The following is a 17,129-nucleotide window of genomic DNA, read 5'->3' as shown; positions in this document are numbered from 1 at the left end:
CACCCACCAAACAAGAGAAAACGTATCTCAAACCCCGTTGCACACCGTTTCCAGGAAACATGTCGCTCAAACCGGAAACCGTAGCAAAACGTCGCGCACCGGTTTGAGCTTGAACTTGCCCCTGGCTTTTACTCTGCACATGCGCAGTAGTGTTTTCTCTGCCTCAGAAAAGGCGCACGATCACACCACGTTGTTAGGAAGAAAAAAAGGGATTTTTGATGTCCAGTATTTTCCCGTTTAAACGTATGAAATAAAGAGGAGCGTCTCAAAATCGTCATCGGCGTTGACAAGGTGAAACCGTGCCGTTGTCAAGCTAATGTAGGCTACAGAACAAAACCATCAACATTCAACATATGAAAATGTAAAGAATGCATGTATTTCTAATGTCAGACATCGATAGAACATCACCAAAAACATACATGTATAAACTTTATTTAAATCTTAAAATATACCAATACATTAAACATGCATGAAATTATAATGTCAAAGCATCAAACATGTTTTATGAAACATGAAAAAGAGACACAAAAGACACAAAAACGGATGCTTACTGAAGAGTGACTAAGACACGTAACACCGAGACTGCAATTCATGGAAAATTACGCAAATCTTTGGAAACATTACAAAACATGCTATTAACAGAAAGAGTTTCGACAGGCGTTTAAATGCAGCTAGTTGAGGTTGTAACTTCCCCACACAGACGCCCCAAACCACTAACCACAGTCTTAAAAAGATCTAGGTACAACAATGTAAATAACCACCATACACATTTTGCTAGTTTGTGTAATTGGTACGTCTGACCAGTACTTCCTATTCAACTACAGATAGGGAGAAATGTCATGTGACTTGACACATTTAATTCACTATTATAAACATTATTGTAAACTGATTCAAAGCTGCATTATCTGCAATATATTTACACTTAACTGGAGTCCAGCATAATTTTCAATCTATTTGACGGGTCCTGGATCATTTGACTGTGCTGTAAATCACTGATTTACCCACCATCGCATCGAATCTGTGAAACAGCATAATCAAAGACAGTAACAGCGTCTGATCTCTGAGATCCATGTTGATTGTGAGCCTCACAGTAGAAGCGTCCACTCTGTAGTGCACTGAAACTCTGTCCAGATCCAACAGCTGAGCTTTGATTCTCCTTAAACCAGCTGATTTCTGCAGGAGGGTTTGAGTCACTGCTGCAGCTCAGAGTCACTGAATATTCTTTTTCACCAGATGGACTGATGGACACTGAGACATTCTTTGGAGAGTCTAAAAATGAAAAAAGAAAAAAAAAGATCAATAAACCATAAATTTGAGACTTCAGTATGTTTAGAAAACATAGTGTCGTCATCATCATCATCATCATCAACAACTTAGGAAACAAAATTATTTCACAATATTGCATTTTGGTTGCTGTTAGGTTACACAGTGGAAACTAATGATAAAAACTTAAGTTACGTATATGTTTGATAGAAGCTTAAGCTTTATGTTTGTATTATCCCATGGCCTACACCTGACAAACAATGAAAAAAGTTACCACTGTGCCAGCTACAACATTCTGTACATGCAAATTTGTCTCAATTAAGCAACCAAAACTTATAATTATTATACCTGGTAATACAAAGAATATCTTAATACACAGAACAAGGAAATTGGAAGAAGGCTGGGTTTAACCTCAACAATATGTTTTCAGAGTTGTCTTTTAAAAACCGAACTCTATACATGTGATGTGATACTGACATCAAACTGAAACTGAAATGTAATTTGTTTCATGAAAATCTGTTGGTCCGTTACATGTGCACAACTCTACGTGTGCATGCAGCAATTCGCTCTGACTTGTCCACTGTTTTGAGAAATCAAGATTGATCCCAAAAAAAAACTGCTCATAGAAAATTATGTAATTTCTTCTTTGAGTTGAATTTCTCCCGTGTTGAATATTCTGTTGTGTTCCGTTTGTCGCAATAACAATGCAAGTTCTCACGTTAACATCTGACAACATTTTTCACTCTTGTTTTCCTGTCAGGAGATTCTCACTTTAGGATGTGGAAATAATGTTTATAAAATTTCACAGGTGATGAGCTAAATATGAAATAATATTTTCATTTCAGATTTATAGTCAACAAACTTTTTAACTTATGACCAAATACTCACACATGACATTGAGATGAACAGCAGGAGAGATGTAAAGACGAATCATGAGAAACCGTAAGAATGATGTAAACATTTCATAGGAATGTATGCAATGTGATTAATAGAACCAATTATTTGCAATAAAGCAAGCATGAACCTGCACCTCTAAACCTGACCCTCAGCAGGGCATGAGCAGATCATATAAAAATGTATGAATTAGTTGCTACAAATTGTTTCGAGACTGTGTTGGATTACAGATATTTAGAGAATGTCTTGTCAAAATGAATAAACCATTAACTCACACATGACGTTTAAAGTCGCAGCATCAGAGTCTTTCTCTCCATGTTTATTTCTGGACTTGCACTTGTATTCTCCACTGTAATCAGAACTGATCTTTGAGATGCTGTAGATTCTTCCAGATCCTAGAAACGTTCCTTCTTTAAACCAGCTGATTTCTGCAGGTGGGTTTGAATCACTGCTGCAGCTCAGAGTCACTGAATCTCCCTCCACTATTTCACCAGATCCAGTTATGGACACCACTACATTTCTTGGAGCATCTAAAATAGAAAGAATTAAACATCTCATCAACAGTGATAAAACAAACTGGAACTAATGGATCTATTGTCAGTCCTTGCATCATCATTCACTTACACATCACACTCAGCATCACAGCATCAGAGTCTTTCTCTCCATGTTTATTTCTGGACTTGCACTTGTATTCTCCACTGTAATCAGAACTGATCTTTGAGATGTTGTAGATTCTTCCAGATCCTAGAAACGTTCCTTCTTTAAACCAGCTGATTTCTGCAGGTGGGTTTGAATCACTGCTGCAGCTCAGAGTCACTGAATCTCCTTCCACTATTTCACCAGATGGACTGATGGACACTGAGGTGTTCTTTGGAGGATCTAACACAGAAAAACATTGACGTCATTAAGTATTACAATAGATTTAACATCATAGAGTATGTTTAGAGGATTTAAAGTCACAGTTACTGAACCATCATTAACTCACACGTAATGTTTAAAGTCACAGCATCAGAGTGTTTCTCTCCATGTTTATTTCTGGACTTGCACTTGTATTCTCCACTGTAATTGCAGCTCAGAGTCACTGAATCTCCCTCCACTATTTCACCAGATGGACTGATGGACACTGAGACGCTCTTTGGTGGGTCTAAAAAAGACAAAAGTTTTTTTTTTTTCCCCCAGACATAAACTCAACAATTAATATACTGATGAATCTGTACTCACACATGACACTGAGATAAACAGCAGGAGAGATGTAAGTGTGTCCGTGTAGAGCACAGCTGTATCTGCCTGCATCCTCTCTTCTGACTGACTGCAGCAGGAGTTGATTGTTTCTGTCTCTTCTCTCAGTTAATGGCTGTGAGTTTCTGTACCAGATGAATGTTGCTCTGTCAGTCAGAGCGCAGCTGCTTTTACATGTCAGACGCACTGAATCTCCCTCTGTCACTCTCTCAGGAGCCTCCACCTGAAGATCTGAACACAACACACACATTATATCTAGTGCTGCTGTCATACACTGATTATTATTCAACATAATGCACAGAAGAAGAGTGAAACCTCATGAAAGTCACCTGTGACAGTAAGAGTCACTCCTGAAGCACCAGTCTGTTTCTTGCTATGTTTATCAGTGATGAATCTGAAATAGTACTTGTGTGAATCTTTCTGTGTCACATGACTCAGTCTGATGGTGCAGTTCTTCTGTTTATCTCCCAGATACTGAAGCCTGTGACTGTATTCAGGGTCCTTAGACAGATCTGGAAACACTTCATGTTCCTCTTCTTCTTCACTTGAATCTTTCTTTTTACCTTTAAAAAGTTTTTTGGTCCAGAACACTTTCATGATCTGATATCCAGTAGGGTATGTATAAGTGCAGTTCATTATCACTGATGAGTCCTTTAGTGCACAGATGTGTGAAGGACTGTAATTCACAGCCCAACCAGCACTAGAAACCCCTGAAACACAGAATTCATAAGAAGAAAAGATTAGCAGCAGTTACTAACTGAATGTATTTGCTCAAGATCTTTGAATGTCTTTTGGTTGTTGAGTTGCGGTGTTGCCAATCTGCGGTTTTCCCATGGAACTACTTTATCACTGTTGCTGCGGGTTGTTTTTCATGTCCGCAGGTTGACGCGACCCCAATAAATTGATATTTAGCCCCTAAAATGTGAATTTTACTAGGGGAATCCCGCCAAAAAATGTGTATTTTACTCCCCAGAAAGCGATTTTTACTGGGGGACCCCCCTCGAAACACGATTGGGCTAGTTTTGAGTAGCAATTGGGCGGGTTTTGTTGTGAAAACCTGGCAGCCTTGTTGAGTAGAGGGTGTTGAAGAAAAGCAGCATTGAACAGCTGAGCCAGAACAGTGAAAACGGAAGTGAAAATACTGGCACTGTCTAGATTAAAATATTAATCAGATACAACCAATATCATACATCAGTATTTTCTGAGAAAAAACACATAACGAAGATAAGTTTGCCATTACATTTGCATTAGAAATGAGATACTGAGTAAAGCATTGGACAGACATTACAAAGACAGACTTCATGCTTGTACTGCTCCTATAGGAGAATAATTTGGTTTGTACTTAATTTTTGGAATCTGATTACATAATCCAGATTACATGTAATCAGTTACTACCCAGTTCCTTTCTATGCATAATTGAAAGTACAACACAGCCAAAATCCCATTTTGTGCAGATCCGATTCAAATCTGATCTAGATGACTGACTGTCCACACTGTGTATGGCAACTGCTCAAATCCGCTCTTTTGTTTTACTGAATATCTGCATTGCTTTCTAACAACAATACAATTTGCATTACAGATGTTGTCTTACAACATGACAACATGTTGCCTTTACGCTGGATTATATTTCGTCTTGAGATAAAGGGGTGGGACAAGTGATATTTCAGGTGGGCTGGGGGTATGTGTGTGGGGTTGTTTTTTTTTTCTTATATTCTTTTAATGTTCTATTCTTTTTCTGTTATATTTTGCAAACTATTTTCTATTCTAAGAAAGCAACACCGAACACTCAACACGGAAAACAAAAGCATGCACTGCACTCTAAGGAGTATTCAAGCCATGTTCTTTTGGCCTATTAGAGGGGAACAGGTGGGTTTACCTTTGCTGAGAAGTGGGCGGTCAAAAAATATAGTGTGGGGCACATAGCCACAATTTGGCACATAACAAGAATAATGAAGTTACATTAACACTAGGCTTACTGCACTAGTTGGTGTTACACAGTGTTTGGTCATACACCGATTACATTACCAGACCACCACCCCCACTGTCATTTTGCATTTTTATAGAAATAAAAATCATTTAGTGCAGTTGGAAAACATACGGTACAATTCTAAACTGAAAGCATCTGCTCTACAGCAGGGTTGCCAGGTCTGCATGACAAAACAAGCCCAATGTCCAGTCAAAAACAGCCCAAAGTAGTGCAATGACCATATCCCAAATATCAAAACTCTTATATGTCATTTCCATACCTAAAATACATATTTTACAGTCACTGTTGTGCAGATTGATCATAAACACAGCTCAAAGGCTTCCTACCAGTGGCCCTCCTTCACAAAAGTTCACATTCAGCACAGTTTTATCATGCGTAGAACACAAACTATTTCACTACAAGCATTCCAGTGAAATTTAATTGATGCAATATTTCAAAACTTTAACCCACAAGGGGAAAAAAATCAACCCAATGGTAACAGTTTAAAACCAGTCAAAAAACCCCCCAAAAAACTTGGCAACCCTGCTTCCAACACGATTATCCACCTTATTTTTCCTATAAGAGCGGGAATTTGTACATTTTATGGGTCTGGCTTCCGGTCTCATTCATGTCCAGCTATTTTTAGCTGTACAAAACACCTCGTTTTGCTGCTAGAGATTGCAAATTGGTGTGTCTTACCTTAATGCATGATATTATGAACACACTGGTTTGTAGTGCAAACAGTTTTACCGTTTACTGCACGTTGTTATTCTTCTCGCTATTTCCTTTACAACGGCTAATGAACCGGAAGTCTCGCCCATAGGCTTACAATTGAATATCGCACCAATTTTGTGACAGGCCTGCTACAAAAAACAAAAAAACATCTGACGTGTTTATGTTTTACGTGGCCTGAGAACGTGAAAAAGATACGCTAAATCCAATTTGAGTGGTCAGACTGAAACGGATTTCCAGAAATGCGATTTGAACAGGATTTAAAAACCACATATAAATGTAGCTTGAAACGGATTTGTAAAAATTTAATTTCATGTGATTTTTGTTGTTCACACAGGCTAAATATGAGGATTACAATCGGATATGCACAAAAATCCGAAAGTCTGAACAAGCCTGTTGAGAAGCATCAGAAACTCACTGTGGATCATGAGAGAAAAGATGAGAGGAAGAAGAAGAGCCATTCTGACTGACATCACCATAGCAACACCTGCAACACAGAAATTCAAATATGCTTGAGATTTACAAGAAAAATATATTTCAGTCTTTCTACCTCAAAATTGTAATTATTTGTGAAATTTACTAGCAATTTCTGAGTGAAAACAGTTTCAAAAGACACATTTTTTGTTAGTGTAGAAGCATTGAAAATGTATAAACAAACAAACAAACAAACAAAACATGATAAGAAACTGGTCATACCGTAGCGCAGGACAACTCATCAGCTGAAACCAAATGACACATGAAGAGAAAGGAGGAAGGTTTAGCAGCCTCATTTATAACCAGAACGCCGTCATTTCCAACTCATTTCCCCTTTCCTCTCTCTTTTTAACCTCTGATTATTGACGTAAAAGTATTACATAAAAAAAGAAAATCTTTCTTTTAGATTTGCCAAAATAAAAAACAAAACAAAAAAAAAACATTCTGTTTATTTCCTGGTCTATTTTGCAGATTTTCAGATCATGAATACTTTGTTGTAAATGAAAGCCAGGAATAAACACATACATATTGCGTGTAAGCTGGACTACTCACACCAGAGGTGGGACTTTCAAGTCACAAGCAAGTCTCAAGTCAAATCCCAAGTCCTCAAAGAGTTATAGTAATGAGATAATTAAGTGACTAATTAAATGATGATTGTGCATTAGTGATGAACACATCAAGGGTTCAATTGCTTCGCAGCTTTGAAAAGGTTTGTGTCTCCCATCACTACAATAATGTAAAATTACCACACCACCCATATAATCAGAGATTGGGCTCAGAATGATGTAAGGTATAACCACAAGGTTTATGTTACCAAACCATGACCAGCAGCTTAACATATACTCGCTGTGTTTTCTATGCCATAACAAATGTGCTTTATAAACATACAGTTAAACAGAAAGAAAGAATTTTTTTTTTAAAGAGTCAAGGGCCGAAATAAAGTAAACACTGACCACCCTCATGGTGACTTAAAAATGTTGACTCTTTCCTTCAGTGATTCTGCTTGTTAACATCAGGTGTCTTCACTAATGATCAATCATTGTTCAATTAATCCCTTAATTATCTCATTACCTTGAGTTTTTGCTGTGTATACATCTGCTGACGTATGAGGGCCCATGTAGAGCTATTATTTATAGATACTGTGGCAATCCATTAATAGGCAAAATGCAACAGTGACTGTGTTGGTGTTTCCTGATGCACATACGCACGTCTGATGAGCAAATCTCCAGTGTTACGTAACAGCCACAACGTTATGTTAAGTCATAAAACACATTTTTAGGTTGCCATTTATTCAGTGCATTTACGTGTCCATATCAACCACCAGAAGCTATAGTGAGACATCTAGTCACTCACACTAAACATAAGAGTACCAACCAACGCCAGTGTTATTTATAAGCCTGAATGACGGAAATGGACCTTAAAGGTTTGAAATAATAATTAATTCCAAGTAACATTGGAAAAACTTAGTCATCTGCATCATTCAAACAAAAATACTTCTACAAGGATCTGTGCGATTTGAAAGGCATCCTTATTGACACAATCAGGTCAAATAGGACAATATACTGCATATATCGCAACGTGTATCCTAAGATAAATTTGGATATTGTACTCACAGTAGGCAGGTCATGAAAATGATGAAATTATGAACATTTCTGCCTTGACAAGTTGTTGTCAGAAGTGTCTCTAGACAAAACACGCCAAATTTCATACAAATTGGATGAGGAGTTTATTCTTTTTGAGGGTTTACCAACAATAACGTAGATTAAAATAACATAGTCATTATGTTTCCAAAAATCAGAGGTGTAAAGTCCAGGGGTCAGAAAGTAAAAGTCCTGCCATATGTTTATTCAGTTTATTCAGCTGATTTCAGATTTTACCAACATTTTGTCAGGAGGGTCTCTAGATTTCATACAAATTGGACGAAGAATTCAGGATTTCAGCAACATCCTGATCTCCTGATCAGAGGACCAGTGAGAGAAAATGCTCTTTGCAAAAACAAGGAATAAACCAGCTCTTAGGTAAAACTAAAAAGAAGAAATGAAAATCCAGCATCAGACAAGCAGTGCCACAGTCCCACCACACGAGGTCGATGTCAACACGGAGATCAGTTTTCCCAGGAACAGTAATTTCACCAAACTGATCAGTTGATCATTTGACTGCACTGTAAATCACTGATTGATCCTCCACCATCTGATCAGTACATCTGTGAAATGAATATATACAGAGATATCACTGCATCAATGACCTTTACAGATGCCAATTAATACAACCTCAACCAATGCAGGAACGGCATTCAAGAGCGCTCAACAGTGTTCTGATTCAATCTTAATATGATTTATTATGTTATGAACATGCCATGATGTTTCTCACCTCCTTGCAGCATCAGTCTGGTATTTTCTAATGTTGTCGTACTGGCTTTCCTTCTCTTCCGGTTGGTTCATCTCTTCGTTTCTATGATGCAGGACAGTTACATACTGGATCTCTTCTGTATCTTCAGAATCAGATGCGTTTCCTTCAGTCTGATTGTGACTGAAATTGCTGAGAGTAATTAAGGAATACAAGGCATTGTTTTGATTCGCGGCATCAGATTCAGACAGAGACCCATCGTGAGCTGATACGTTGACATAAAGGTCATCCTAAAATGAGAGAAAATGACTTGTTACACTGTATTTACGGCAAAAATAATTAATACCTTTGTGTTATAACTTTTGCTTAATGCTCGTTTGATAATTTGATTTACCTGCTTTTGTGCGATGTGATTAGGTCTCTGTTTTTTCCTCCTGTAATAAAGAATCATCTAAAATGCATTTAGGAAATAAGCTTGGTATACTAATGTGTTTCCTGACAGACAGCATGAACTTACATGAGCAACACAATGATGAATATGAAGATTAAACCTCCCAATCCTCCAGTGACTCCAGCAACTGCATACCGAAACTTCCTTCCTACAACAGGACAAGTAACAAGACAATGCTTTTATGTTTAATATGAGAAAATAAAACCATGATTCATAGTGTACAGCTGCAATTTCAACACAATCGCATTTATCTTCATAGTAAAAGATTTCATGACTGGTGCCCCCTTTGTCACATTTGAATGGATTGTTATTGCTGCTTCCATAAACATCTGTGTGTATTTTACAAACACGTACGTCTACAAGATGTCTGTTAAAGATCTCTTGATCTGGAAAGCATCTGCTGTGTACAAACATCTGACAGACGTCTGTAAGATGTCAGTTTTACATACATTCTAAATCATAAACTTCTTAAAGACATCTAATAAACATCTATTTGACAGCTGATAGGAAACACCCAGATGAGCAAACACTCTAAAAAATACATCTTGCAGATGTAAATGCAGACGTCAAATAGACGTCTCCGAGATGTACATGTGCTATCAGGGAGCACTTGTGTGTATTCAAATGTCTGAAACCAAAAATAAACAATATGTGGTTGAAAACACTGCATAGTTGTGATTATATGAGAAGCACAGAGCACGCGTCCATCTCTGGCTTAGTGTCAGCCAAAGCTCGAAAGCAAAGTTTGAATTTGGCAGTTATGTGACGTCATTGACCATTCTGAATCTCATATGTACGACCGTACCTCCAGGGGCACAGATATAAAAATCAAATCATACCGCTCAAAAGGTTAATACAATGTGGAAATTAAAGCAGACTAAATGCATTATAATTGTGTCCTAAAGTGACTGTTCCAACTCCAAACTAGCTCATCAGTAGCAGATAAATATTTGTCCAGTCGCAGAATGACTCAGTGATACACACCATGTACAGTGACAGCAACAGCGGGTTTGAATCACTGCTGCAGATCAGAGTCACTGAATCTCCCTCCATTATTTCACCAGATCCATTTATGGACACTGAAATTGTTTTTGGAGGGTCTAAAACATAGATGTCATTATCAATAATGATACATTTGAGGTGACAGAGGATTAAATATCACAGTTACTGAACCATCATTAACTCACACATGACGTTTAAAGTCACAGCATCAGAGTCTTTCTCTCCATGTTTATTTCTGGACTTGCACTTGTATTCTCCACTGTAATCAGAACTGATGTTTGAGATGCTGTAGATTCTTCCAGATCCTACAAATGTTCCTTCTTTAAACCAGCTGATTTCTGCAGGTGGGTTTGAATCACTGCTGCAGATCAGAGTCACTGAATCTCCTTCCACTATTTCAGGAGATCCATTTATGAACACTGAGACGCTCTTTGGATGATCTAAAAAGAACAAAAATGAAATGTCACAATAAATATTAGAAAATTATGAATTTTGGAAATTTGAACAGTGTACAAATGGTCATTAACGCACACATGACATTTAAAGTCACAGCATCAGAGTATTTCTCTCCGCGTTTATTGATGGACTTGCACTTGTATTCTCCACTGTGATCAGAGCTGATCTTTGAGATGCTGTAGATTCTTCCAGATCCTACAAACTTTCCTCTTTTAAACCAGCTGATTTCTGCAGGTGGGTTTGAATCACTGCTGCAGCTCAGAGTCACTGAATCTCCCTCCACTATTTCACCAGATGGATTCACTGCTACAAAAGATTCCTTTGGAGGATCTAGAGGTCAAATATAAATGAAAATAATATTAGTAAGTATGTAAGTAAAATTTATTTATATAGCACCTTTCCCAGACAAGGGGTCACAAAGCGCTTTACAATAAAATTAAAATCAAAACAAGTTAAATACCAGCTGTACAAATACCGCCAAATATCACAAAAAATTGCTTCCAGACCATATTGTTAGTTAAAAGCTTGTCCAAAAAGATATGTCTTTAGGTGTTTTTTAAAAGATTCTAAAGAAACTCATAGTGCAATGATAAGGGTAGAGAGGTCCAAAGCCTTGGAGCCACGACACAGAAAGCACAGTCACCCCTTGTCTTAAGACGTGTTCTGAGAATAGTTAAAAGGTCTAGGTCAGAAGACCTCAAAGTCCGGCCAGGGGAGTGTGCATGTAATAGATCCTGGATATAAGAGGGTGCCTGACCATGCAGGGCTCCATAAGTAATGACCACAATTTTAAAATGTACTCTAAAACCAATGGGAAGCCAATGCAGGGCCTTAAGCACGGGAGTAATGTGCGACCTCCTGCTGGTCCTAGTCAAAAGCCTTGCAGCCGCATTCTGTACAACTTGTAATAGATCCATAGAAGATTTGTTCAAACAAGTGTAGAGAACATTGCAATAGTCTAACCGTGTAGAGATAAATGCATGAAAAAGCATCTCCATCTCTTTTTTTGAAACCATAGATCTAATCTTAGCAATGTTCCTAAGATGGAAAAAACATGAACGAACTACAGATTTTACATGACTGTTCAAACACATAGACCTGTCAAAAATGACACCCAGATTTTTTATGTCACTGCTATCAGAGGATGATAAACCCCCAATAGCCTGCCTAATCTTAGAAGTAATGTTGTCAGGGGCAATAATCATCACCTTAGTTTTATCATTATTTAGTTGCAGAAAATTGTCTGACATCCATTTATTAATGGAGGCCAAACTATTCTGCAGAAGGGACAGTTTGTCTAGTCTATCAGGACTAAAAGAAATATATAATTGGATGTCATCGGCATAACAATGATAAGATATTTTAAAACTGCTAATAATCTTGCCAAGAGGAAGCATATACAGACTAAACAGCAGAGGGCCAAGCACAGAACCTTGTGGCACACCACAGGACAGAGGAACAATGTCTGACATGTAAGTTCCTATGGACACAGAAAAACTCCTATCAGAAAGATAGGAGGATAACCAATCCAGAGCTAATCCAGAAATGCCAACTAGAGAATGCAGTCTATTAATCAAAGTGCAGTGATCAACAGTATCAAACGCTGCGTTAAGGTCTAACAAGACCAGCACAGAGCATTCACCAGCATCAGCAGCCATCAAAATGTCATTTGAGACCCTAAGGAGGGCAGTTTCAGTCGAATGGTTTTTACCAAAGCCAGACTGAAATTTATCACAGATATTATGAGCCTCCAAAACCGTATTTAACTGCATTGCCAATACCCTTTCTAAGATTTTAGAGAAGAAAGGCAATTTAGAAATAGGCCTGTAGTTATTAAATTATGTTACATCAAGTCTACTCTTTTTCAAGAGAGGCTCAACAACATCATGTTTAAAACACCTAGTGACCTGGCCCAGCCTAAGAGATAGATGTAATAGGGCCAATAGATGTAATAGATTTCATAAACAGAGACGTAGGCAAAATATCCACAGGGTTTTGAGAAACAATATTGTTAACAGTTTCAAACAAAGTTTTAGGATTCATTTTGCAGGCAGATATCAGTTTCATAAAATAAGATGCTCTAGCATCCTTGATCATCTCATTTAGATCTGACAAGATCTCTTTAAGATGCAGGTGGTGGACTTCAGGGGTGGAAAGCTGAGTCGCTTTCCATAGCTTTCCTGAAATTTTTTTTCAGTCTTTCAACAAACACGTCTAAAGCTCCATTTATCCACAAGGGGGTGTTAAAATGGGGGGTTTGTCAAGTTTTTAAATGAGCCACTCTGTCCAGTAGCAGGGTGCAATGTTCATTAAATTACTGTAAAGTAGCATCAATGTCATTTGAGATAATAACCGAGCTTGAGTCAAAGGCGGCTGAGAAATTCTCAACAGCATGCTGGTTAATCATGCGAGAGCAGGATGCTCGCTTAACAGGCAGAGGATCCTCATTAAAAGCAAGATCAAATAAAATGCATTTGTGATCACTATATCCATCTTCAGTACATATAGTGCCAAATGTTTAGACCGTGAGAGAAAACTAGATCGAGCGTATGACCCTTACTGTGCTTAGGACCAGAGACATGTTGAATACATTTAAAAGATTCCATAATATTAAAAAATTCAGAAGCAACATTACAAGCCTAGAATATAAAATCAACTGCGGGTGGCAGATCCTTTTCCAATTTAGCGCCCAAACTCTGAAATAACCTACCTAACATCACCTGGTGTACTTGCTACATTGTTAGAAGAATGGCATCTACGCTAATATTAGTCTGTTTCTCTCTTATTCCGAGGTCACCGTTGCCACCAGATCCAGTCTGTATCCAGATCAGATGGTCACTGCAGTCACCCGGATCCAGTACATATTCAGACCAGATGGTGGATCAGCACCTAGAGAGGACCTCTACAGCCCTGAAAGACAGCGGAGACCAGGACAACTAGATGAGCCCCAGAGACAGATCCCCAATGAAGACCTTGTCTCCTAGACTGCCACCGGGACAAGACCACAGGAACCAGATGATTCCTCTTCACAATGTGACTTTGCTGCAGCCTGGAATTGAACTGCTGGTTTCGTCTGGCCAGAGGAGAACTGGCCCCCCGACTGAGTCTGGTTTCTCCCAAGGTTTTTTCTCCATTCTGTCACCGATGGAGTTTTGGTTCCTTGCCGCTGTCGCCTCTGGCTTGCTTAGTTGAGGACACTTATTTTCCAGCGATATCGTCAACTTGATCGCACAGATACTATTGAAACTGAACCGAGCTGGATGATGACATCACTGAATTCAATGATGAACTGCCTTTTTGCATTATTGACACACTATTTTCATATTTAATGCTGTACAGTTGCTTTGACAATCTGTATTGTTAAAAGCGCTATATAAATAAAGGTGACTTGACTTAACGCCCAAACTCTGAAATAACCTACCTAACATTGTTCGGGAGACAGAAACAATCTGTCAGTTTAAAACTAGCACAGATACTATTGAAACTGAACCGAGCTGGATGATGACATCACTGAATTCAATGATGAACTGCCTTTTTGCATTATTGACACACTATTTTCATATTTAATGCTGTACAGTTGCTTTGACAATCTGTATTGTTAAAAGCGCTATATAAATAAAGGTGACTTGACTTAACTTGACAAGCATCATCATCCATGTGAACATTAAAATCACCGACAATAATCACTCTGTCCAATTTAATAATGGACGATAAAAAGTAAATAAATTCTCTCGGAAAAGAGGCAGCTGGCCCAGGTGGCCGATAAACTAAAAAACAATAAAATGAGTTTGAACGACCAACCTTAGTCATCTGTAGTTCAAATGAAGAGTACGTACCACCAGTAGTCATAGACTGGCAATAAAATGCTTTTTAAAAACCACAGCAAGTCCTCCACTGCGGCCTGTGAGTCTAGGCGTGCTGATAAAAGAACAATCCACAGGGCAGACCTCGATCAGATGACAGTACTCCATACTCCTTTGCCATGTCTCCGTCAGCAACATAAAATCCAGGTTTTTGGAAGTGAATAATTCACTGAGCAGAAATGACTTGTTTGAAATTGAACGGGCGTTAATCAAAGCCATCTTGAGCGGTGCCGAAACAACACCTGACGCAGAGGCCAAGGCTCGCGGCAGCGACCTCAGGTGCACAGCGCACACACCGCAACCAGATGTAAGTTTGAGGGACCAAAACCATAGGGGCGTCTGGGAAGACAGAATGAAGATACAATGGTCTGGAGCCATCATAAAAAAGTCCCAACTTCAGGAGTCTTTAAAATGCACCTGTCGCCCTGCCCTTTTTCCTCTCCTTCTCCGCAGCTTCTTTGTGCGTCCCATTATGCCTACTCCATAGCGAGTAAACGGTGCAGAAAGACATATAAACGGGGCAGAAAATGCACCCGGACCACTCCAGGTACATACCCCACCACACTCCTCCATAGAGGATCGAATCAGAAGCATCGTTTGGCGATCATACACCCATGCAGTAGACACGACATTTGTGGACAAACTTAACAGCAATATAGCGCAGAAAACAAACAAAATGAGTCAGGGTGAACATCCAGCCACAGCGGCAAAGCCAAATACTGGCGCCATGCCAAAACCGGAAGAGGATTGTCCTATTACTAAAACCTTTTTGCATTTCTAATTCAATTCTGTTGTTGAAACTTTGGTAACACTTTATTTTGATGGTCCCTTTTGAGCACTCTTTTGACAATAAGTAACTTTGCACCTACATGTCAACAAACTGTCATTAGAGTATTAGTAGACTGTCTGATTAATATCTGCTAGCTCTTTATTGTGATGGTCTCCCAACAGACATTCTACTGACTATAAGTAACTTTGCAAGTACATGTCAACTTATTCTAACCCTAACCCTACCAGTCTACTAATACTCTAATGAGAGTTAGTAGATATGTAGGTGCAATGTTACTTATAGTCAACAGAATGTGTTAAAGGGGCCATCAAAATTAAGTAAAACCGAAACTTTTATATAATCTGACTTCTCTGTTGTATGATATTTGAACAAATTTACTCAGGTGGCCAAAAAATATGATTGAATCTGTACTCACACATGACATTGAGATGAACAGCAGGAGAGATGTAAGTGTGTTCATGTAGAGCACAGCTGTATCTGCCTGCATCCTCTCTTCTGACTGACTGCAGCAGGAGCCTTCACCTGAAGATCTGAACACAACACACACATTATATCTAGTGCTGCTGTCATACACTGATTATTACTCAACATAATGCACAGAAGAATAGTGAAACCTCAGGAAAGTCACCTGTGACGGTAAGAGTCACTCCTGGATGACCAAGCCATTTATTATCAGGTGTATAAGTTGTGAATCTGAAATAGTACATGTGTTCATCTTTCTGTGTCACATGACTCAGTCTGATGGTGCAGTTCTGCTGTTCATCTCCCAGATACTGAAGCCTCTGACTGTATTCAGGGTCCTTAGACAGATCTGGAGGCTCTTTACCCTGTACAGGGTTTTTGGTCCAGAACACTTTCATGATCTGATATCCAGTAGGGTATTTATAAGTGCAGTTCATTATCACTGATGAGTTCTTTAGTGCACAGATGTGTGGATGACTGTAACTCACACCCCAACCATTGGTCCAGAACACTTTCATGATCTGATATCCAGTAGGGTATGTATAAGTGCAGCTCATTATCACTGATGAGTTCTTTAGTGCACAGATGTGTGGATGACTGTAACTCACAGCCCAATAACCACTGAAAGCATCTGAAATGACCCCCCCCCATTATTATTCAAATTAACAGCATCTGTAGAGCTGGAGGATGTTGAAAAGCAGAAATAGTTCTGACTCACTGTGAATCATGAGTAGAAAGATCAGAAGAAGAGGAGGAGCTATTCTGATTGACATCATTATAGCAACACCTGCAACACAATCAATGTACCGTGCCTTATTTTAGCTTCTGTGAAGGTGAATGTCATGAAATCCATCAAGAACAAGATCAGGCCATTGTGAGATTTTTGTCATTAGAGTAAAGTAAGGACCCTAAATATAAAAGTTTTTTTTCTTTTTGGTGTTGTTTTTTATATCTATATTTACATTTACATGTAATAATTTGGCAGACGCTTTTAACTTAGGTTGTAAGTTAAAAGCATCTTTATTAGGGAAAAAGAAGCAATCAAAAAAAAAAAAAAACAAACAAACAAAAAGCAGCAATATATGTTGTGACAAGTCCCAGTTAGTCTAACACCAAACATGTAGCAAGCAAACTGAGAAATTCTCTTACCGTTTTTCAGGGATGAAGCGATACAGTAAGAACAGAAGTTTA

At 38.5% G+C, this 17,129-nt stretch overlaps 2 protein-coding genes across 2 annotated transcripts; both read right to left on the bottom strand.

Annotated features, from left to right (window-relative positions):
- Positions 1-997: 997 nt before the first annotated feature.
- LOC107707709 (B-cell receptor CD22-like) lies at positions 998-6,921 on the bottom strand. The gene is made up of 7 exons (XM_016511802.1): positions 6,791-6,921; positions 6,513-6,581; positions 3,726-4,106; positions 3,379-3,627; positions 2,782-3,036; positions 2,433-2,687; positions 998-1,269 (listed from the first exon to the last, which is right to left on the bottom strand). The coding sequence occupies exons 2-7, from the start codon at positions 6,571-6,573 to the stop codon at positions 998-1,000; spliced, it is 1,473 nt and encodes a 490-aa protein (XP_016367288.1). The 5' UTR covers positions 6,574-6,581; positions 6,791-6,921.
- A 3,368-nt stretch (positions 6,922-10,289) lies between these two features.
- On the bottom strand, positions 10,290-16,375 carry LOC107707708 (myelin-associated glycoprotein-like). Its single transcript, XM_016511801.1, has 5 exons — positions 16,182-16,375; positions 15,892-15,992; positions 10,899-11,153; positions 10,553-10,807; positions 10,290-10,465 (listed from the first exon to the last, which is right to left on the bottom strand). The coding sequence occupies exons 1-5, from the start codon at positions 16,373-16,375 to the stop codon at positions 10,290-10,292; spliced, it is 981 nt and encodes a 326-aa protein (XP_016367287.1).
- Positions 16,376-17,129: the final 754 nt, after the last annotated feature.

The sequence above is a fragment of the Sinocyclocheilus rhinocerous genome, unplaced genomic scaffold (genome assembly GCF_001515625.1).
Source record: "Sinocyclocheilus rhinocerous isolate Xijiao unplaced genomic scaffold, SAMN03320098_v1.1 scaffold655, whole genome shotgun sequence".
In the NCBI taxonomy this organism is placed as follows: Eukaryota; Metazoa; Chordata; class Actinopteri; order Cypriniformes; family Cyprinidae; genus Sinocyclocheilus; species Sinocyclocheilus rhinocerous.
This window is presented reverse-complemented; position numbering and strand designations above follow the sequence as displayed.